The sequence below is a fragment of the Paroedura picta genome, chromosome 9, assembly GCF_049243985.1.
Source record: "Paroedura picta isolate Pp20150507F chromosome 9, Ppicta_v3.0, whole genome shotgun sequence".
NCBI lineage: Eukaryota > Metazoa > Chordata > Lepidosauria > Squamata > Gekkonidae > Paroedura > Paroedura picta.
Genome location: NC_135377.1, coordinates 63371939 through 63395014, shown reverse-complemented (window position 1 = coordinate 63395014; position 23076 = coordinate 63371939). Strand labels below are relative to the sequence as shown.

The 23076-nt window shown below is 39.9% G+C and overlaps 1 protein-coding gene across 6 annotated transcripts in view; it reads right to left on the bottom strand.

The window, feature by feature from the left end:
- Nucleotides 1–23076, bottom strand: part of KIF13A (kinesin family member 13A) — a 71488-nt gene that overhangs the window by 19754 nt on the left and 28658 nt on the right. For 4 of the 6 annotated variants that reach the window (XM_077353057.1, XM_077353053.1, XM_077353055.1 and 1 more), the window contains exons 10-28: nucleotides 19925–20036; nucleotides 18862–19074; nucleotides 18446–18556; nucleotides 16401–16535; nucleotides 15471–15601; nucleotides 12983–13069; nucleotides 11947–12113; nucleotides 11447–11657; nucleotides 10093–10255; nucleotides 8611–8751; nucleotides 7420–7569; nucleotides 6345–6506; nucleotides 5560–5733; nucleotides 4584–4735; nucleotides 4228–4360; nucleotides 3983–4129; nucleotides 2898–2936; nucleotides 831–930; nucleotides 406–532 (exon numbers count right to left, since the gene is read on the bottom strand). In XM_077353057.1, coding sequence (XP_077209172.1) covers nucleotides 406–532; nucleotides 831–930; nucleotides 2898–2936; nucleotides 3983–4129; nucleotides 4228–4360; nucleotides 4584–4735; nucleotides 5560–5733; nucleotides 6345–6506; nucleotides 7420–7569; nucleotides 8611–8751; nucleotides 10093–10255; nucleotides 11447–11657; nucleotides 11947–12113; nucleotides 12983–13069; nucleotides 15471–15601; nucleotides 16401–16535; nucleotides 18446–18556; nucleotides 18862–19074; nucleotides 19925–20036 — 2655 coding nt within the window. The remainder of the gene's footprint in view (nucleotides 1–405; nucleotides 533–830; nucleotides 931–2897; nucleotides 2937–3982; nucleotides 4130–4227; nucleotides 4361–4583; nucleotides 4736–5559; nucleotides 5734–6344; nucleotides 6507–7419; nucleotides 7570–8610; nucleotides 8752–10092; nucleotides 10256–11446; nucleotides 11658–11946; nucleotides 12114–12982; nucleotides 13070–15470; nucleotides 15602–16400; nucleotides 16536–18445; nucleotides 18557–18861; nucleotides 19075–19924; nucleotides 20037–23076) is intronic. The other 2 variants (XM_077353054.1, XM_077353058.1) reach the window with 1 other exon arrangement.

The window sequence follows — 23076 nt, the reverse complement described above, 5'->3', positions numbered from 1 at the left end:
GCAGGTTCATGCAAAACCCTTTGACTGAAGTATAGTTGGGTGGATTTCAGACAGGGAGGCCAGCAGATTTCAGCTGTTTCATTCCTCAACCTGGCGGAGCAGATCTTGCAAGCCCTGTGGAGCCAGTCCCGCAGGGCTCTGATCTCCTTTGGCAGAGCATTCCACTAAGCCGAGGCCAAGGCTGAAAAGGCCCTAGCCCCGGTTGAGGCCAGTTTAATCTTCCTGGGGCCAGGGATTCTAAGTTTTGCTCACTAGATCTTAAGGCTCTTTGGGGTACATACAGGGAGAGGCCATATGAAGGTCCCAGACCATTTAGGGCTTTGAAGGTGATGACCAAACCCTTGAATTCTATCCGGTCTTCAATTAGTTTAAAGATACTATAATGTACATGCTTTCTCCACGTACCAATTTGCAGGAGCACCTGGAATCCCACTGTCTGGTGCTGGGACAAGCACAGCATTCCTTTCTTCGGTTAGTCCCACCCACTGTTCTACAAGCCGTGCTTCCCTTTCATCATCATCATCCGTTTTTACTGGAACACAAGAAGGAGAAGGGGAGAAAGAGAGACGCAACCTGTTACATCCCGGGGCCTTTAAGTTATTTTACAGCAAAGCCGTGGCAGACTGCATTTAGATTATAATACATTAAAATGCTTTCCAGTGAAGGCAACAGGAATTGTAACACTGGAGATGGATTTTCAGTTTCCACTTTAAAGCTTAAAGCTACCACAACTATTGCTTATTTAGACAGTTCCTTTCTAGATCAACAAATATACAAGAAGAACAGATGTACAAAAAACTGCACTGCATAGAACTACAAGGAGCACAAACCTTGTTTATTGCTGATTTTCTTAATTTGCTCATCTAAGTATTCTCTCCTTTTTATTAGTGCCTCAGACCACCTCTCTCTCACACAGTTTAAGTCTTCTTCCTATTGAAGGCAGAAATGTTGTTTGAACATCCAGCATACTAAACTAAGCCAAATATTTAATTGCATGCTGTTTTGGAGAAGTTATTCATTAGTTTGATTGCAGCAACAGAACAATGTAAACAGCTGATTTACTTTAGATGATTAAACAGTGTACCACCCAAGAAAAGTCTGCCAAATTTGCAAGTGACAAAAAGATGAAAAGCTGGAATTATCGTTGTTTCCATCATCTGAACTATTTGCATACTTCATCTTGCATAAATTTGTGATTTAAACTGAAGCAGAAAAATAATGCAGGGGCCAAGAACTATTTAGTAGCATATGGAACTGACAATGATTATAGAGATATCAATAGAAGTACCCTTAAACCTGCATACATTTAATTACGTAGTGCAACTTAATATTCCCCATGCAAACAAACCTCCACCATGCAATCATGCTTAGAGAAATGCTGGATCCTTTTTTCATAAGACATCATCAAGAAGCGCCAAGAACAGCTTGCAGCAAGTTAGTAGCTAGTTTAGGCTCAAATTATATGTGATGGTTGCATATCTGCCATGAACGTGTAGAAGGCAGATGGGAGAGATCTAATTTAAAAAGTTATGGGGACATATGGGATGGAGCGTGCTATTCCTGCAGTACTACCAGCCCAACAGTAACCCAATGTTACTCTTCCATCAGAGAGCCTCAATACTGGAAACAATCCTGACAAATAAAAATGTGGAGTGGGGAGGAGACCAGAAGCTGCAAACAAGTAGGCAGCAGGTATCTAGGAGGGATCCTCTCATTTTTATCTCATTATCTCATTTTTACCATTTTGATCCTTAAATTAGACATCTTGTGTTTTCTATGTGATTGGACCAGATCTACTACTAGAATGGGTAGTCTGAGCTTTAAGATTATTAAATGACTGTACAGCTTATCAGGCTACTGGGAAATTTCTGAATTTATGCTACTGAAAAATTAAACTACTTTTGTAAAACTTTATTAAGTATGTTGTAAATCCAGTCAAATATACAGGGTGGACATTAAAACCTACCTGTGGGGTTTGTTTTGCTACACTTCTATATTTTTGTATTTTCATAATACATAATAGGTTGGCTGCTGTTTAAATTTTCCACTAACAGAAGGGTAAGGGTTCACTAGCTTCCACTTCATGCTGCAGACCTCTCTCCCAAGAACACCATTTCAAGTAGATTAATGTGCTGCAGTAGGAAGGAAAAGGCAAAAATGTTCCATTCCAATGATAGAACAGCTTTCAGTTAGTGGAATCCAACCCACCATGATCTTAATAAAATCAATTACAGCTATGGATGCCGGATAATTATTTTACGTGGCTTTAACCAGGGTTTTGTGAAATCCTGGGGTTTCTTGATAGTCCTGGAAGGGTTTCCCGAATGGGTGACTGTTAATTTATGTTAATATATTTTTAAGGTTTGTTAAATATTTATCAGGTGATATGACCATATATGGTCATGCTGACCCTCCCCCTGGGAGGGGGCCCAAATGGGCACATTCATAGATATGTTTCCCAACCATATTCTGCATGATCACATCACTTCTGGGGGTTCTTAAAGCCTAAAGAATGTTTCAGGGGTTCTTTAACAGTAAAAAAAATTGAGAAAGGCTGCTTTACATGATGGAAGAAGCAATTCTAGCTTTCAGTTAAATCTTCTTACACAACTCAAATCTACAGATATCTCTAATATATTGATAAAAGTAAACAGGAGTCTTTGTAGCACCTCAAAGTAACAAAATTTTATTCCAGCTTTACAGAACAAGCCCACCTACAAATGCAATTATCGCTAGGGATGCTACATGAGGAAACAAAATGTACCATCAAATTACACTGGAATGGCTTGTTCTGTAATCAAGGAAGACCGTACTTCAAAGCTTTTTGCGTCAGATAGAAAACTATTAGCTTTAGCTGTGCCTCATGCCATGTGATTTGACAGCAACAGCAGCAATACCTGATAACTATCCATATCACCACCATCATCATCATCTCTCTGGTAGAAAAAAATAAACTTTGTGAACAGAAAGAACATGCATTTTCCTTGGCAACACACCACAAATAAAGATCATTTACAAATGTAAACATGAACACAAGTTAGTTTTAAAAAATAGTCTGGCAAATTTTACATCAGTTCAAATGCTACTGCCAGTCGCTCACCCAAATGGTGGAAAGTCAAATGGGTGCCCCTCCCTTCTATCAAGAACCACAAACAGTGAACGAAACGGGGCTTCCGCACCAGCACTGATACAAAGCCATCGTTCACCAGATGACTTCTGCATTTCTGCAGAGGAATTGCATGAAAACAACTTCCATACAATTCAATGGTAGTGTGCCAATCACATATTTCGAGGGGAGGGGAAATTAGATTTAGTCCCACAACAACAGGTCAACAGAACTGTCAAAGTCTTCCTCACCACCATTCTGGTAGAGTAGTGTACATTAAACTATGCATAGAACTCTAAGCAGCAGACATGTTTTAAAAAATTCCATGCAGCACCATTTCAATGCAACAAGTAAATCCACTGTTGACTTACCCCATTCCAGATCAGAGAACATTGAATTCTTAATAATACATGTGTTGGGGCTTTCTAACTTTTCTTTTAGCTCTGCCTAGTAACTGTTCTTTATTGTAATCTGAATTTAATATTATATATTTGGTAGGACTCTGATATTGCCATGAGACACTTCCACAGGTAATAAGAGATAGACAGGTTAAAAAGTACTAAAGTAAGGCACAACTGGGGATAAAACCAGACTAAATATTAGTAAGTAAAACAAATCTAGTATCAGGTGGGAAAAAAGTGAGTTGAGGTGGTTATGGTAGTCGAGACAAATGACTACCAAAGCAATGGGGAAAATGCAGATAAGGAGCCACCCAATGAACTCTCATTCAAGATTATTTTTGTGCACTGAATATTAATGCCAAAGTATTAATACAAAGGAAAGTCTAACACCTTCGCTTGTACTCTTGAAGGTCTAATAACACAGTAAGTCTGTATCACACGGTAATAATTCAAGTGTTAACACTTATTTTCCTACCTGGTAACTGTCCAAGCCCCTCTGTAATTTGGTTGACCGGGCAGTCACACAGCCAATAGAAACGGAGAGAATAGCTTCCATCATAAGCGGCAGTGTTCCTGAATGCTGCACTGGCTTGACTGTCACCTGAACTCTACGAGAATGGCCCTGGTTACATAATCAGAATAATAAAAAAAAGTTACAGCATAGCAAAGAACTATTGCTATGTTCACATTGTTTTCTAAACGGAGAAAAATACACTGTACCTGTCTAAGCTGGAAAATCCCTCCTGTATTTACATCCTTTGCCTGGTGGAGTTCCACAGCTGCATAATCCCCCATTTCATTCAGTTCTTGAATTGAAACCCACATTTCAATTCTACGTGTTACTTCACTCCACCTGAAGACAAACCAATAAGCAGAAAGAACTGAACTAATTGTCTCCTTAATATAACAGTAGAACATTTCAGGAAATATATTTTTTCCCCTAGCTATGCGTGCTTTTTCATGTTCAACCTCTATACCTCCCTTGCATATTTATTGCCCTCAATCGTCCCCAATCCAGTTACTCATGGCACATGAGCATTGTCTTCTCCAGCAGGATAATATAAATTTAGTGTTACCTGTCTCTCAAGGTCCTGGTTTTTGCATGAAGAGAATCCACCTCCCATATGGAACTGCCATTCCCAGCACAGCGGTGACCCCATACTTCAATAGCAAGTGCTCCATCCGCCATGAACTCCAGAAATTCTTCTGTTACGTTTACTGTGTAATCCTGAATAGTTGAAATATTGGTTGCCGTTAACATTTCATATATTAGGTCAATCATTAATGATGAAAAAAGCACTATAGTGTAAGTTCAGTTTGCATGCTCTAACACAGTGGTTCCCAACCCCCGGTCCGGGGACCGGCCCCGATCCGTGGATCTGTCGGTACCGGGCCGCGGCTCCTCCTCGTCTTCCTCCTTGGCTGCTGCCTCGGGGCCTGCTCTGCCACTCTGCCGCCAGCTCACCTTTGGTGCTGGTCCAGCAGCCGCCATGGCTGGGGCTCCCCTTCGGCATGGCACTGCGCAGCTGCTGCTGGCAGTGCCCCCCAGAAGGCGGTGGGAAGTCAGGGGTGCCGGCGGGAAAGCAAGTGGAGCAGGGGCTCAGGCAGCGACATCCCTCGGCAAAAGATTCCCCCCCCCCCGGGCCTCAGTAAAATTGTCAAGCATTGAACAGTCCCCAATGATAAAAAGGTTGGGGACCACTGCTCTAACAGGTCTTCATGCTGTGATAAAAACTCCTAGTGGAAGCAACTAATTCCAGAAACCTATTCCTTTTTACATTTCAATATCAAAATCCTAATACAGGACATGGTGCAGGAATCGCAAGAGACTTTGGCAAGCCTCATGGGCCCGCTAGTGTCTTGCCAGGATATTATCCCATGGAACAGGATCCAACAAGGGGAAGCAGTTTCTACCCATGAGTCATGACAGCCCTCCCCTAGGACCACTGAGAAGAGAACTTTACAGTAAGTGAACAAACTTTCCTTTATCCATGCAGGAGCAAGGTACTCTATACTTAAGGTTTTCTCTAAACAAAACCACAAAATAATTACCTTACAATGCGAGAAAGTGACTGTAAACTGGGCCTCCTTGCTTAGAGGTGAAGGCACATCTGGATCTACAACCGGTGCGGCAACCGTTGGCTCACACTGATCCCAGAAGGTATATTGACAGAAGACAAAGTTTGAGAGATTCAATGGCAGACCTGTTGCCTCTTTAATTTTTACCTAGAAAACAATGAAAGGGAAATTCAGCAAGTTCAATGCTTGATAGTTATTTTAAAACAAGATAATCAGCTATATAGTGAAGAATTAGGATTTGAATGATCACACAGATATAGGCATTATTTTCTGATACTGACTTTAGCCAAGGAATGTGTACTCCCCATAAACTAAAAAAAAGATGATGTTGTAGTTTTAAAAAATTCTGAAGTAAAGAGCAATCAGCATTCCACTTTGGCTTCCCCCACCCCTACTTGGAAGGGGAAGAAAGTAAAATAGATGGTTTAAATGGCTACTAGCAAACCAACTGCTCAGCTGACAGGTTTAAATGGCCCAAACTGATCCAGAGAAAAGGTCCAAGAAAAGTTTGTGGGAGGCACTTCCTTCAAAACTCAGTTCAGCAGGGCACAAACCAGCCAAATCCATGACAGTTGGTTTGTGCCCGTCCCTAATATCTAATGCTATGTACTACACCACTGGGATTGGTCCAGCAACAGATGTATCTCCTATAGCAATAAGGCTTGTTTTTTTAAAAATCCCAAATAGGTTCAAGTGCATTATATTGCTAAAATATTTGTCCTTTTAATGTATTGGTCAGTAAATAGTAGCATTCTAACCCTGCAAGTGATTTTTTTAGGCCTGTGAATAATTTCTCCATTGTTGTCCATGATTTCAAGGCTTCCGCTCTCACTAGAATTTTCGGAAGAGTCATCTTCTGCGACACGCTCAGGAACAGCACCAGTAACACGCATCACTTCAACATGCAGACGCCCTGCAACCTACAGTGCAAACACATGTGAGATCTTAATATACTAGGCTACCAGTAGCTCATCCAACAGACACGTTTATATACGACAACGCACTAATGCATGCACACATATCTCTATCTGAACCTTCCACAACTGAAAGAACATCCGTGCACAAATTTTCTAGCCACATATTATCATTCTCAAACTTGTCTCAGAACTCATTAGATGACCATCAGGAGCCAATGTTGGATAGTGGTTGGTTATAGTGTTAAGAGTAGCCCCTGGAAGACCCAGGTTTGAATCCCCACTCTGCCATGGGAGTTCACTGGGTTACCATACATGCTCAGCCTAACCCACCTCATTCTGCTGTTCTGAGGGGGGGGAGAACGATATAAAATGCTTTGGCCTCCCACGGAGGAGAAAGGCAGGATATAAATGAAAAAAAAAAGTTTTGATTGGCATAGTCAATATCCTCACAATTTACATATTGAGTAGTCAAGTGAAAGCTACTGTTATATCACTCAGTTCTTTTTATTTAGCTACTAAAGCTTGCTTGGTCAGCCAGGGTCCTACAAACAAAGATCTGGCTGGTGAGTTTCATCCACTATACAAAATTTACCTCTCTTACTTCCTGTCCACCACTTTAGGTTTCCTGGAGCTTCAAAGTTCTCCTTGTATGTATACTCTGTTCTGCTGATAATGCCACAGGACTGTCCACTGGGATTGTTGTGGTTTCCCAACCTCAACTAACTGCATAGATCCTTCCTCCCTTCAAGCTACACATGCATTGCCTCCTTTAGACCCACGGACTTGGAAAGGTTATAACACCGGCAACAATGCAAATAAGGACTACTCAAGGCACACAACATCTCATTGGCTCATTAAGGCAAAGCATCAGGGTCACAAACGGAGATGGCAGGCAGCACCAATAATGTAACCTTACCTCCCCCTGCTGGCTAATTATTGGCACTGCATACTGAAGTTTAACATCACAGAAAAGGCACTCCAAGAAGACATTTGCAACACCAATTAAATTGTGGTTTTCTTGTGCTTCGTAGAAAGGGTCACCTCTTTTTCCAGTATGTCTCTTTACCTATTTTTTAAAGGCAATATTTGAAAAGTGACAAAAGTATATACAGTACTTATGTACTTATGTTGTATCACCCTATCAGGTGATACAACTGTATGTAGAATAAAGAGAGAAGTAGAGGTAGCCACAGAGACATCAGACCCTACATATGTTAGAATCTAATAACAGTGATGACTAAAGGTTATTTGTTAAAGAGAATCTAAACTTTCAGGAATTTTAGTTATGTAAAGAATCCATAAAATAAAATTCTATATGTATGAAACTGCCACACTTCTTTCTGTGGTTGGAAATACAGATTTTATACGGTGTAGTCATATTTTTTACCACTCCATGGACAAAAATAAAGCTTAACATAGAAGCAAAAAGCAGAAATCTGAGTCACAGGAGCTCTTGCGAATTAATATAAAATAGCAGGTTATATTTGCTGGTATGTTTCGCAGACACAGATTAAGGAAGAAAACTACATTTCTCATGGGGTGGCAAGTAATTAAAATGGTAAAGGTTTATGGCCAATCATATGCTACTCCTTATACACCATGAGAAAGGGTTCAAGAGAGAACTAATTTAAAGTAATATTAAATAAAATACCTGTAACGAAACACAGCCTTCTAGAACAAGGCATTTCAATTTTTGTTTCTATGTAGCCTATTCTTCCCTGACCTAGATGGCAGAGACTGGCTTGTTCTTCTCAGATCAAGGTTGGTCTTCATTCGTACTTGGAAGACCAACCCTGGTACTTGGAGGTCCAGGGCAATGGCACACAGGCAATGGCAAATCACCTCTGTCAGTCTCTTACTTTCAAAACCCTACAGGGTTGCAGTAAGACAGCTGTTACTTGATGACACGTTTCACCCACCAGTCTTCTCTTAAATGCATAAACAATTTATGATGCAACCTGATGGGGCAAGATTGTTTGAGAAACAGCGCAGAGTGTTCCTCATAAAATGTGCAACTATACATGTAATTTATAAACACAGCCTTCTTTCCTAAGAAACAGTATTAGGGAAAGCATTTTGGCAACGCTGAAAATGTATAGTTTATTACCTCATGGACTCTCCCCTTCCATTCTTGATATAGATCTCTCATGTCAATTAGCTTGTTCTCCAGCTTCTCAATACTCCAGACCTGAGTGCCTTTTCTTTTTCTTCTGACTTGAATAGCTGGTTCACTTACTATCACTCCTCTCTGAGTGGGAAAACAGACACATTAACAAAGTGTTTCAATTTTCATTAAGCATTTCTAGAAGACTGTATATTACTGACTCCCAATTACTTTTTTGAACTCAGATTTAAGAGTCTTGGCTAATTTTACATAATGGATAGTTCTATTTTCATAACATATTTTCATGTCAGAAGTTGTCAGAAAAAGTTCAGAAGAACTAAATAGGTCAGAAGGCACACGGTCTCTGTGTGAGTGTTACTGTGGACTGGGGCCACACTTACCCATAACAGATTTCTCTGCAAACTTGGGTGATGCCCCACCTCAAATTTGCAGAAATATCTGAAAACTAAAACAACAATGCATGGGGTGGTGGTGGTAAAATACTGTAAAATACTGCTGTCTGCACAAATGCTGAGAATGTACCTCCCTCTGGCCATTATCAGGGATCCTGGAAGCTACACTGGGCCTGGCAAGAAAGTGGAGGGAGGGGAAGGGAATTTTCCTCTTCAAATTCCCTCTTCCCCGCTCTCCCCCCCCTTCCTCCTAGAACTCCACCAGAGCGCTCTGGACCTGTTGTGCCATTGCACTGTTGCATCGTTATACTGTTATATTATTCTGTTATACTGTTACAACCACTGTTATTAATTATTGTATGATTTTTAACGATGATTGTTTCATGTATTGTTGATTAGTTCAAAGTAAACCGACCTGAGCCTTCGGGGAGGGCGGTATATAAATCTAAATAAATAAATAAATCTCACAGTTGTAACAAGCTTCTACTTTTGCAGACTATATCTGAAAATGTATCTCCCTGCACTTAAAAAAACTAGATGTCACAGAGGAAGTGAATATGTCAATAGGCTAAATTCCTATATGCAGACTGTACCTTTGTTCAAATGAAATCAATCTTCATTTTACTGGATTTTTAATTTGACCCGAGATCAAAATTAAAATTAATACTGTTGTGGATTATTTCTAGTGATAATTTTAATGGAAGCTAGCATTTCCTAAGTATGAAGTTAAAACTCAGTAATGTGAAGAGTCACAGCACAGGTCTCTGTGGTGTATGTGTATAATTAAAGAGCACTGAGAAAGATCAGAGAATCAGTAATCACTGGATCAGATGCAGAGTTCAGATTGGTTTCTGGGGTACATTGCAAGGGACAAATAGAGGAAGAAAATAGAAAAACTCACTCCCCCTCCAACTTAAACTGACCTTGAATTCAATCCAGTCTATGTATTTAGTGCTCATAATTTTACTATTTGCCCAAACATATGTACAAAGAAGTGCCATCATTTATTTCTGGAACTAAATGACTGCTTCTTTTGAAGGCTAACATGCTTCTTTCAGTTTACATTTCTTACCTTCCTATTAGCACTCAGGTTAGCAGCAGGGATCTGCAGTGTCACTTGATAATCTGTTAGTTTGCTCATTTCTTCCGCTAAGAAGTTTGCTTCCCTTACTAGTGTGTTGGCTTTAACTATCTGCTCTCTTAATTTAGCTAAGCTCTGTCGAAATAACTCATCCCTGTAGGCAAACAGAAAATAGAAAAGAACCTGTCATTAGTTTTAAAAGCATTATTAGGGGATTTGGGAGGATCTTTTAAGAAATCAGTAAAATAAGATTAGTAAATGTAATCATAAATGTATAGCCTAGAATGTTATGTCCGGGGGAGGGGGGGGGACGAATTTGTGCAAGGATCAGGCATTTGTTTGAGCTCGACCAAACCAACAACATCTATTGGGCCCCCAGAACTCCCCATGAAGCAAACATCCTGACTAACCATGGGACTGTTAATATGTTCATGTTCTTAAACACTGTTATCTCTGTTATCACTGTTCCTCATTCAACATGGTCATCGAGTTATACTGTACTGTTCCATGTAAACCTCCCTGAGCCACAGGGGAGGGTGGTATATAAATATAAGAAATACACAAACTAACAAATGTGTACAAAAAGAAAGGCTTAAAAAAAATTAACTTTACAAAAGGGATGGGTTGTCTTTCGTGTAAATAAAAGGCTGTCATGGTGATCCAGATGATTAACAGAGCCAATCCCCAGCCAGACGTCCCAGTCCCATCTATCTATGGGGGCTGCCTCTAGTTACCCCCCTCCCACCTTGCCAGATGGTAGGCAGATCCTTCCATCCTGCATTTTTTACCTACTGTCAGAAGTTGCAGGTGGAAAAGAGAGGACAACCCACCGCCTCGCACTCGAGGCTTGAAGAAACTCAAGGAGCTGGCTTGACATCAGGCAGAAGGAAGAGAAGGGAAGAGTGCCCCCCTCCCCAAAAAATCAGGCAGCTCCCTGGGTTGGAAGCTGGCTGGTAAGTGCATTCTTTGCCCCTTGCACTTCTTGCAGAAAGGACAGCAGGGCCATCTTACATTTAAGGTCACCTGTTTTTTTTACTTTAATCTTATTTTGATGAAGAGAGGATCATTTTTCTTTCAGGTAAGGGTAGTAGCATGTATTTCTGCTTGTGGAATCTATATAAACTTATATATTTAAACTGTGAATAGAGGTGGATCTGAGAAAGACCAGCTTTTTACACTGATGAGTTGTAGTCATGTTAAGATACCCATTGACATTTTGCTCTTTCTTGGTCAGGAAAAGCTGCAAAAAACATCCACAGATCTGAGCTCTAAATTACATAATAACTGAAGAGCTATTTAAGCAATGATAAGCAAGAGTGTGTTAGGAAGACCAAATATTTCTCACCTCTCTTCTGACCAGAGGCTCATTTTTTGCCGAGCAACCTGGGTAGTGTCTGAAAGCCTGTCACTGCAATCCTGAAATCGCCTTTCGGGGGAGAGCTGTTGTCGGAGCTGCTCCAGTTCGCGTTCATACATCACCCGCTGTTCTTCCAAAGCACTCCTCTTCTCTTCCAAGTACTGCTTCTCCAAGACCTGGACAACATTTTGTACGGGGTCTAGGTAGACAGGAAATCGCATCTCAGAAATTGTTACCGCAGCACAGCTGCTGTACCAGCTAAATTAGGCTATTTCAAAAATGCAGAATAGTATAACAAGTCCAGAGCTGCTACAATGAGCTGGAAAACACACACACACATAGGGGGCAGGGGTGGGAGAGTCAATCCATCTTTTATTACACAGTTTTACGCAGAGATCAACAGACCAGAACAAATAGACAGTTTGTGATCTGAGTATTTCTGTACTCCTTTCTGTATTTTCAGGGGCTCCAAGCAACCATCTTCTTACCATCGCTATTCAGTGTTTTCATTATAACTTCCATCTGTGCAAATTCATAGTTGTAGTCTGGTTCCGAAGAAGCTTCACTAGCAGCATCAAGGTCATGTTCCGCTAACAGCGTTTCTTTTTCAGATTCTTTCAACCAATCTCGTCGCTTTCGTTTAGGTAAATTGATTCTGTTTTAAAAAGTCAAGAAGGTATTTCCTAGAGGTCAATACAGCATATGTGTATTTTTGCAAGAACAGACTCATTGATTCTATTGAGAATCCTTTTATAGGCTGGACAAGGGACTGCAAGCTTACTCCCAGGAAAGGAAGCTATGCAACAAATTCCTGTCTTAACTGTAGCTCATCTACACTATACAATGGTGGCATATGCATGTGTGATACAATACTAATGTGTTCTTTTATTAGCTTTTTCTTCTGTTGCTCCTGAAGCTCTTGGGGGAGAATGCAACTGCTAGCTGCCATGGTGTCTGGAAAGAGAGGGATAGTTATCCTTTCATTAAGAATGAATCAGTGCATTATTTACTAAGGTGGTATTTCTCCCTGGTGGGTTTATACGACAACTGGGGTAAGGAAAGGAGAAAAAAGAAAGAAAACCAGACAATACAAAGCATTCCACATTGGAACATTTTATTTCCCATCATCAGTGTGAGGTCTTTGGTTGCATGTTGCTTGTACGATTGCTGGTGTCAGTCAGTGCACATGCTGATTGCACTTAAAAGCCTGATGCAATCAGTCAGCCTTGATCTTCTCATTAGATCAACCTGATTTTTGAGAGGGACTCACATACATAAGCTGTCCCTTATGCACCAATATTACATGAAAAAAAATGCCTGAGAATACTTTGTGCAGGTGACTTAAAAAACCCAGGTGGACTGAAAACAGTCTACAGGCCATATATAACCCATATGAATCAAGAGAATGTACACTAGCTGTGTGCAAGAATTAAAAATATACTATCAACCAAAGAGAGCTTTAGATTACATACATACATTAGTTATGACTCTTTAAGACACAGAGAAGGGGGGGGAAGCTGCTACCTAAAAAAGTGGTTGTTTCCCCATAAGATTCTGTCTCCATGCCACAGCTGTGTCGCAGAACATACCAGTGTACCATTTACACAGGATCTGAAAATAAAATGTAAATGCTATTAAACAAAATCCAAGTCATCCTCTACTAGATGAGTTTACTGTAAGAACAATTCCAATACATCACTTGTGTATTTAGTCTAATCCACAGAAGCACTTGCTGCTAAAGATAAAGCAGTGACGGCAGAGATACACATCAAAGAGTTAGGATGGAGAAGAGGTGCATACAGAGCTTCTGCAATTATTAATATTGCTTTATAATTCTGAACACCTATGGGAAGTTTCAGTGTTTTATTTACTTGCTGTTTCCTTCCAGACATAAAGTATACTGCAGAGCCTGCAGATGAATTTACTTCACTTTTTAAAAGTCTTGTCTGTTCTTCAGGGTCAGTTTATCCATGTAGCACAAGTAGTACATGCTATGGGCCCCACACTTCCAGGGCCCCCATGCTGTGCCTTCCCCTCCATGGATCAAGGCTATAGCCTCTCTCTTCCCCCCCTTTCCCCTCTTTAAGAACACGCAGGGTGACACTCCCTTTGACTACAGGGGGGGCCCTCTTCCCCCAGTCTGCTCCTACTGCAATTATACTACTAGGGCCCTATGAATCCTTAAATTGGCTCTGGTGCTACAGGCCCCACAAATCCTTAAACCACACTTGCTGTTCATAGAGTGAAGTGAGCATCAGTTAACAGACAAGTTCCTATTTTTTCTGTGTGTTCACCTAACCTAAGAGCAATGAAGAGGGCTTCTTGATTCAGCAATAGAAACCTCTACTAGGAGAAACTTCAGGAATAACAGATCTAGTTATACCCTCTCCATACATTAAGCATATCTGGTACGAATGCATAAATCTTGGTTGTTGAGTCATGGAGGCTACAACAGAAGGCTGATTCCTACTGACTAATTATTAATGATGCTATAGCTGCAGGTCCGTGCTGTAAACAAGAAAAGTAAAGCTATATTAGCAATGAAGCCTATTGTAACTGGGTGTCAGGCTCTTAAAGCAGACTATAAAAACCCAATTAAATCTCTCTTTAATGGGGCTTGTACATGAGTCACTTCCTCTTTTATGAAAATTCCAGGTTAGGTTTATCCCACAAGTCAGCTACACCTAATGAAGAAAAACGTCTTCATTTCCAACTTAAAATAAAAAGTAAAATCAGGACCCACTCTTTAAAAAGCAACATTTAAAGCATCTGATTATTTTATGCTATATTGTTCCAAGTATGATATATTAAACATTAAAAAAAACAGCATTCACCTCCGTATCACCAAGAAGTCACTTTCAAGCCCCACAAGGGTCAACAATGAAGTGACTCATTTATTGACAACTGTAGCTTTGGTAACATGGTTTGTACCTACTTAAGCATTTTGGACAAACCCCAAATTAAACAAAGCCTATTCAGTTACCCATTTTTTCCAGAAACATGCTGCTTTGTTTTTACCAGTCAAAATGACTAAATCTCAGTAACGCAATCTTATCATCATGTTGAATACCATCTGTTTCAAATTCTCTGCTTCTAATTCATAGTACTACAATACAAAACAACAAGACAGAGCTTTCTGATTGGAAAAAAATGTGCTCATTTATGTATGTTTATTTTATTATTTTATGTGGTCCTACAATTCGGCACTATTTCCTTAAGCGGTAGAAAGCAAAATATTTAGAAATTGTGGTTTCTATTTAGAAATGGTGGTGGCTTTTATGGGCACTCTTTAATCTCATTAGTTAGCTGTCTTTAATTGTACTTTAATTCTTTCTCTAAACTGTTTTTGCCATATTAAAAAAAAAAACAGAAATGTAGCAGAAATTCTGTTTTTTTTTTTTAATATGGCAAAAACAGTTTAGAGAAAGAATTAAAGTACAATTAAAGACAGCTAACTAATGAGATTAAAGAGTGCCCATAAAAGCCACCACCAGGTTAAATGAAACAACAATCTTGTATTCCACTTACATTATTAAAGAAGGATTTGAATGATGATGAAGGACAATATAGCCTGTTGAGTAGCCCCATGCTTAAGTAGATTCCTACGACCATGTTTCAGGACAAACAAGTCAAATCATTCCAACTTTCATGACTATAAGGAATAGGGGTACCCTTCTCACTCACATCAAGAAACCTTGGTTATAAAGTTCATGGAGCAGCCAAATCAGAAGGAACCCAGGGGCAGAGCTTATTGTGTGTCACAGTGTGACAAACTGGAGGTGAAAGATTGCTTCCCATGACAAGTCTTGGTGGAGACTTCAACATTCCTTCCACTCCCTTCAGTTTAAGTAAATGCCCATGATCACACATAAGTTGGGATCTTGAGGACTCTCTCCTTGATTACCTAAAAGTCTCTAATGCATAAGGCAACTAGTTCTTATGTTATTTCGGAATCTGAACGGAACAGTCAGATTATTTTGTGTCAAGATTTTATTAAGCCCACTGTGCTTACCTTGCATTTTCTCTTGGCGAGAGAGAAACTTCCCCATCTGTTGTAATATCTATCACACAATGCGCTGGTTGGATACCTATTCCGAACAGCTGTATATCCTGAGATGTATCTGCGCCGACCCTGGTGTGATCCTCGTTAAAAGACAAATGCAATGAAAATAAAATGTGCTGCTTTTACAGTTATACAAAGCTCACCAATTTATATTTATATTTATATACTGCCCTCCCAGCAGACTGGCTCAGGGTGGCATACAACATCTCACTGACATAAAATCACATAAAATGGTTAAAACAGTTCATTAATTCAGTTAATGGCAATTAAAATTAGTTTATAGCAGCAAGTAATCTGGGTATTGAATCTTAGTACCAGTCGGCAGCATCAACAGTCCCAATTTTTGACGGTTTCAGAACTAGAGGGATTAGCGTGATTTTGATTAAGTTCATTGTACAGTGAAATATTATTTGCCCAGCAGATACATCTTATGTCCTCCTAGACAGTGTTCTGAGGGATTTCCCAGAATGTGAAACGTATGATAGGAGTACCAAGACTATGAGCGAAATAGGAGCGCCTATCACTAAAAGTGAATCTTTCCCATCTTCTTGCTGCAGACCTCCAAGGAGTGCAGGTGAATTTCTTGACCAAGAGTATTATAAAATGCTAGAGCAAGAATCAAGCCAGGAACCACTTGATGTCAATCTTCTGCAATCAGCTACAAAGCAGTACTAGGGGGAAGAAGTCGCAATTTCTCAGTTCCAAAAGCTAAATATTACAAATGTATATTTTTATATTGAAATTCTTCAACAATTCTTCAGCAAATCTTCAGCAATGTCTACATTTAAGCATCTAGTGCCATAAAATTCTGATTTAGCTAGTAAATTAAAAAGAGATTCTCCAAAGCATTTGCAGTTCACTTCATGAATCCCTTCTTACCTTTAAATAATAAACCAGTAATTCATTGAGTGCAGGGTCTGCATTTAGATTTACAAGATAGCATTTATCTTCCCCAACTTTGATGCCAGAAGATTCAAGGGAAATACCCATACTTTCTAGCTGCCTTTGTCTCTCCTGCAAAGAAGAGAACATATTTTAAACTTGCCAGACACAGTTAGCTTGGACAGCATCAAATTGAAGCATGATGCAAATAAAAGCAAAACGCACATTAATCTGCACCGGTACCAGTCATCCCCATGCCTATAATGGTACTAGAACCCAGCTCTTCAAACTGTTAAAGAGATTAGCACAGGGTCCCAAAGGAGGTACCTGCCATCAGCTTTCCTAGCACCTCCAAGTCCTTTTAGGAAGTGGGCGGGGCTAAGTGGGGTTTCTGTCCAGTTGGACTTCTGATTGGCAGTGCAGGTTAAAGTGTATGCTGTTAATCAAAGTCTAATGGTGCTTCTTTCACATGTCTGTGGGGGGGGGGCAAAAGAGGGGCAACCCCCACACAGACATGTGAAAGAAGTAACATTAGACTTATATATGACCTTGTTCCCTGACATTTTGTGATTGTTTCCATCTCTTGTGGCAGCCATTTTATGACAGTGCCCACCATAGGTGCCTGTATACTCAAAAATGTTGGGGTCTTCTGGACTAACATTTAAAGCCTGCTCTGCCAGCTTAATTTGAAACTATGAGAAAATTATAATTTCACAGTTTACAACATATTTGTTCATTTTAGTTGACCCATATATTTAATTATTTTAAAAAACATGGTTTAGAATATAAACTCACTTTCTCATCTTTCTCTTCACAATAACTGACTGTTAGTTACTACTAGAGGTGCTAATGAAGATGCAATTGATTGATTGGTCTCAAAGTAATTATATCAATCAGGTCAGAAGTGATTTGCCTTGAATTAAAGTTCCCTTGTAAAATGTTCAGAAATGCACAATTTAAGCCCATCCCCTTCCTAACTTTGAAATGTTTCACCTTTTTTTCAATACTGTCATCATGTACCCCTTAAACTGGTCTCAACCAGGCCGGGTGGAATCCTCTGCCAAATGAGATCAGAGCCCTGAGAGACCTTAATTGGTTCTGCAGGGCTTGCAAGTTGGAGCTATTCTACCAGGTCTATGGTTGAGGCCTGAAGTAACATCCAAATCCATTGGCCTGTCTGTTAGAATCCACCAAACTGAAGCCCCAATAAAGTTTACTTTGTATGATCCCCCTTCCCCATGATGATCAGAATCATTGTGGATAATTTAGTATTTGATTTTTTTTTAGTCTTAATGTTTTTACAGCTTAATGTGAATTTCTATTTTTGTATTTTGAAATTTTATGTGTAATTTTATCCACAGACCACCTTAGGTCTGTGGAGATGGGGTGGAATATAAATTTAATATATAAATAAACATAAGCTATTGTGTCCATAATACAGAATGGGAGGACAAAACACTGCTGAAGTATAGTGTCCTGCTAATAGCTCCATAGTGAGGGCACAAGAATGATAAGGGTCAAACTTCTTACTTTGTACCTCAGTTATGTCCAACATGCCATTACCAGCAGTGAGCATGCACTATTCAGTACTTGAGCATCCAAAACAGCAAGGTCAGAGTTTTTGAACTTATTTGCCATACTGGAGGTCTTTTGGTCTTGCACATTCCGTAGTAGAGCGTTTCAAAGAAACTGTTATTTTGGTGCACACTATATCAGAGCAGTACTTCATTTAAGCACCGGACCAAGTTGTGCTAGCAACCTACTAGTATAGTGTTTATACAAACAATATTAAAAGTAACCGAACAGACTTGGCTAGTGCCAGCAAAGTTCACAGGCATTGAAAACGTAAAGTGCATTCATATCTTTTATAGAAAATCACTTAGTTTAATTTGGAAGAAGCGTGCGTGCACATGAAAGTGTATACCCAGAATTAAACTTTCTTGGTTTTAAAAGGGCCACTGGACTCAAACTTTGTTTCTAGCATTTAATTTGTTATATCAATCAATATTTAATATCACTATTTAATATAAAGACAGAAATACCTGTGCAATTTCTTCTGTTTTCCTAAGTTTCTCCTCCCATGTGACAGTCAGTTCTTTTATCAGTTTCTCAGATTCCTCCAACTTTTCTTTTAGCTCTGGTGCCTTCATAGCCTTAAGAGCCAGAAAATGACAACTGTTAACAATTTTTTTCTTAAGAAGGGAAGGTCTGTTAACCCTGTGTATCTTTCCTGAGTATCCTTCCCTTCCCACAAGGATTTCTAAGAAAGATTCATTATCTTCAAGCAGTTCTCTGAGGTGCAAGTCTTATAGCCAACTTAAAACCATTTCAGAACCTATTTTAAATCTATTTTAAGAAGCAAAGTTAAGCACCCCTCTCCGTTTATTGTTGTAAGAGCCATATAATCAAAATCACATAATCACAAAATTTTGACGAGTAAAATTCTGACAATGTTTACCTCTGCTTGAGACAGCTGTTCTTTAAGTTTTTCTACTTCTTCACGTAGTTCTCTGATGACTCTGGCATTTGGATCTTCATTTATTATAGCATGATTAACTATCCTTTTGGCTCTGTCTGCATACCTCAAAGTAGAGAGTGTCTCTTCATAATTATCAGCAGCTGGACTGATTGTAGCGATCATGGCTGTCTGGCTATTTCCTCCCAAGTTGTCCTATGCGGTATATTCATAGGACACATCAAATAATTGGAACTGATTGAAATAAACCTACCCTTAAATGTACTAACCTACTTAACACGTAATTAAAAAAATTATGGTGCACTTCTTAATTGCATTCATTTTTTTTAAACTACAGAAAAGATCCGTAAGGCACTATAACCATAAAAGGGGAACTGTACCCCCCCAAAAAAAACAGCTTAACATTTTAAATAGGCAACAACAAACCTCTACAGTAAGCAAAGAATAATACAGAGCGCAGAAAATTGAGGATGTTTCAGCCAACTGATTAAGAACTGGGATAAGCATGTGTAACTCCCCCTTTTGTGGGTAACTTAAAGCCTAGATGTAACCAGGAAAATGCCAAAAGGCTCTTGGCCTTTGGTTCTTAGATCATGGCATGCAGTCCATGGCCATCTATGTATGTTCTTTCGAGATTGTGGTACAGTCTACATGGAAAACCGAAATCCTACAGATACCTGTAGAGTTTGATTCTCTTTCCTCAACAGCAAAGGGACTGCTTTTAGATGCCAGGAAGAAATTCCTCACTAAATGGAAGACAGGGCACAGACCTTGAAGATTTCCAAAAAGATAACTAGGAACTACAGGAAAGGTCCTACCTTTCACCCCATCTTCTGGTCCCAAGAGGCAGGATTTAACCCTAAACAAAACAACCCATGCAACCAGGAGACTACCGGCATAACTGGGGGGGGGGGGGGGGAGCCAAGGAGTATATCCTGTCATTCCAATGTCTGTTTTCATTAAAAATCTGGTGGTTACACTGATTACAATGGACTGAACTGGGATTTCCATTTCCCTTTAAAAGTTGAAGAAAATTGCATTTTACCTTGAGGAGCCAGGTGAGTACAGAGTCTCTGTAAGGCACAAATTTGTTTTTCCCCTTTCCTGCTGCTTGGTCTGCAAGTGATGAGATAACCAAACCTAGTGTTGAGAGTGACCTAGGGAAGCAGCAAATTGCCATCAGCTTGAACATGCAACATAGATATGCAATTCGGCAAAATATATAATAAAAGGCAACTCTGAAAAAAGAAAACAGACTGCCATGTAAAATAACTTTATGAAGATAAATTAATTCCAAGCATAAATGAATCACAGAGGTTATAAAGACTCAGGAGGCTTTGCTGTGAAGCCTATAGGTTCTGAATCATAGGAGCATTATCAAGTGGCAACATACTTCAAGGTCAGAAGGAGCACCACCAGGAGGCTGTAACAGGACTACCATAGCACATAGTACCACACGCAATCAAAGGAAAGACCTCCCAGAAACTGGATAGATACAAGACTCAGAAGGAGCTGAGGTAGGATTTCACAAAGAACGCATTCTTAAAGAAATAACCGTTTAAACCCAAATTGTTCCACAACAGAGAGCTTCGTCTCAAAACAGCAACAAACAATTTAATAAACAATAATAATGAACTTTTAATTCTACTTGGCTGTTCTACAATCAGTATGCATAAGCATACTTTCACAAAGAAAATAAACTATTATCTTTAAAGGTGCTACACTGCAATAAAATGGGGTTTTGTTTTAATTTACTTGAAAGCATGCAATTAGTTCAGGCATATTCCATCATGTCTGATTTATTTATTGTGCTAGATAATAAATCAGTCATTTAAATAGCTAGGAAACAGGACAGCAGCTGCATTCAGATGTCAAACTGGTGATTCTGATGAGTGCAAATGTGCTTCTCTCCTTTTTTTGTTCACGTGCAGAGTAGGATAGAAGCCTTCCGGGCTTAAGCTGCTGCAAATCAAGCACCAACTTGCTGTGACACCCAAATACCGGTGCCAGGGCAAACTGGAATTTGATTCCTCACCAAAGTGGATTGTAAAACTTGGTTTAATCCCCAGATTAGAATCCTTCTATGCAAGGATAAAACAAAACGTTATTCACACCGGCACTTAAAATTGGCTAACACGGAAAACTGGTTTGATACAAGGCTCCTTCATTGAGAGGCCTTCACTTGGCACAGCATGCATGAGTGGAAAATAGCATGTGAGAATGAGGACTATGTTTGTGCCAGCTCCTGAAAGACAGACGTTTGCCTTGACCTTTGAATGTGTCTCCTTAGCAACCTAATAGGAAACATAACCATAAGGCTTTTTACATTTCCTTTATATTACAGAGAATGCTTGGTTACCTGCTATTATCCTACATGCAAACAAAATCTTGAATCAAAGGAAGATGGAGGAAATGTTTAACCAAGTGGACAGGGTATTCCCAAATACAGGTAGCTTTAATATTCATCACTCATCATACACAAATGACTAAATGTTGTTTCAAGCTGCCAGAAAGATTCATTCACCCATTCTTTCACACAAGGCGACTGTGAGAAGCCAGTTCTACAAACTGAGAGACCCACACAGCCTCTTACAATTTTCAGGAACCACCTTAGTTTTGAACTGTAAACCATCCCTTCAATTACAAGATGTTCTTAGAGGGTAGCAAGTGTAAAGGCCTTAGGTTCACTGCCACGAGGTACGTTTTGTGGAGAGCAAAACTAACACAAAGATCACTGAGGCAGGAGTTGTACGCAAATAACAAAGAAGATTGGATTATATACAAGTGGGTTTGAAAGAACAGAACAGCAGTCCATGTCTCCAGACAGTCAAAGGAGAAGCCTGGCTGAAGCACATTCATGTAAGCTAGCGTCAACTTTAGAGTGTGGTTGGAATTCTCTTTGAGGCCTGCAAGTACAATTAGGCTTTTATTGACTAACCCCTGGGTTGGATCTTCTCACACTCACAAGATTCCACCCACATCAGACTGCCCTTTCCCAAGAGTCAGAAAAGATTGCACAAGGTCTGCTTATACCAGGCCTCATAATAACTACAGCGTCTTCTCCCCAAGGTCAAGCTAAACCACTCTGCCATGCTACCAAGCAGAGCTCTCCTTCAAAGTGATGTCTTGCTGGGCTTCCCTCCAATATTCACCCCTTTCTGAGAGGTGATTGGATGCTTGGGTGGAATTCCTACAAACTCTGGGACAAAGAAGCTGAGTGGCTCTTTTCTCTCTCTGGGGAGGGACAGACTTCTGTCCATCACAGTGACTTTCCTATTGTCATGTGGTTTTCTGTTTTTGATATGTACAGGATTCTAAAGAACTCACAGGGTTCTTTCATATTTTATTAGCACCCTCAACTAAAGTTAATTCAAATACTGACCCATTTTGTTCTCGTGGGCGGGGCACTACTTGGTGGCCTGCTGTGACCAGTTTGTGAATGAAAACATTCACTTCCACATTGATTTGCTCCACATTAGTAGTGGTATGAGATTATTCAGCTTGTCCAGTGCGTGTAATATTTTTCAACATCTGAGCACGTGGAAAAGATTATTGAGATCTACCACCTGCTTGTATGGCCTTTGCCCCATCCAGCTGCTTAAATTGACAAGGGGAATCTGGCTGACCCAGTCCAGGAGGCTGTAAATGCCTCTTTGAGAGATGGCGTGGTCATCTCAGCCTTGAAACCAGTGTTGGTGCATCCACACCTAAAGAAATATACTTTGGATCCAGTAATTTTGAATCATTAACCTCTAGTTTGAAATGTACCATCCTGAATAAGTAGTTGTTGGGCAACTGAAAGGACTCCTGAATGAAGCCGATTGTTGGGATCCTCTCCAGTCTGAATTCAGACCTAATTATGGGACTGAAATTGCCCTGGCAGATGACCTGTGATGAAAGATGAATAGGGTGAGTCTAAGCCTGCTGATTCTCCTCAATCAGTTGGTGGCTTTCAATACCATTGATTAAAGTACTCTTCTGGACCACATTTCAGGGTTTAGGACTGGGATGGTTTTGGTCCAAACTTAAAAGTAGCTTTTGGAAGGTGGCTCTGGGGGACTGCTGCTCAACCCCTAGTTCTTTGATGCCCCGCAAGGATCCATCTTGTTCTCCTCCCATTGAATAAGGAAATGATGGTGGTGGTCAGTTTTTTCTTGCTATTGTGGTGCTTGTCCTGGTAATATTTGGATTGGACTA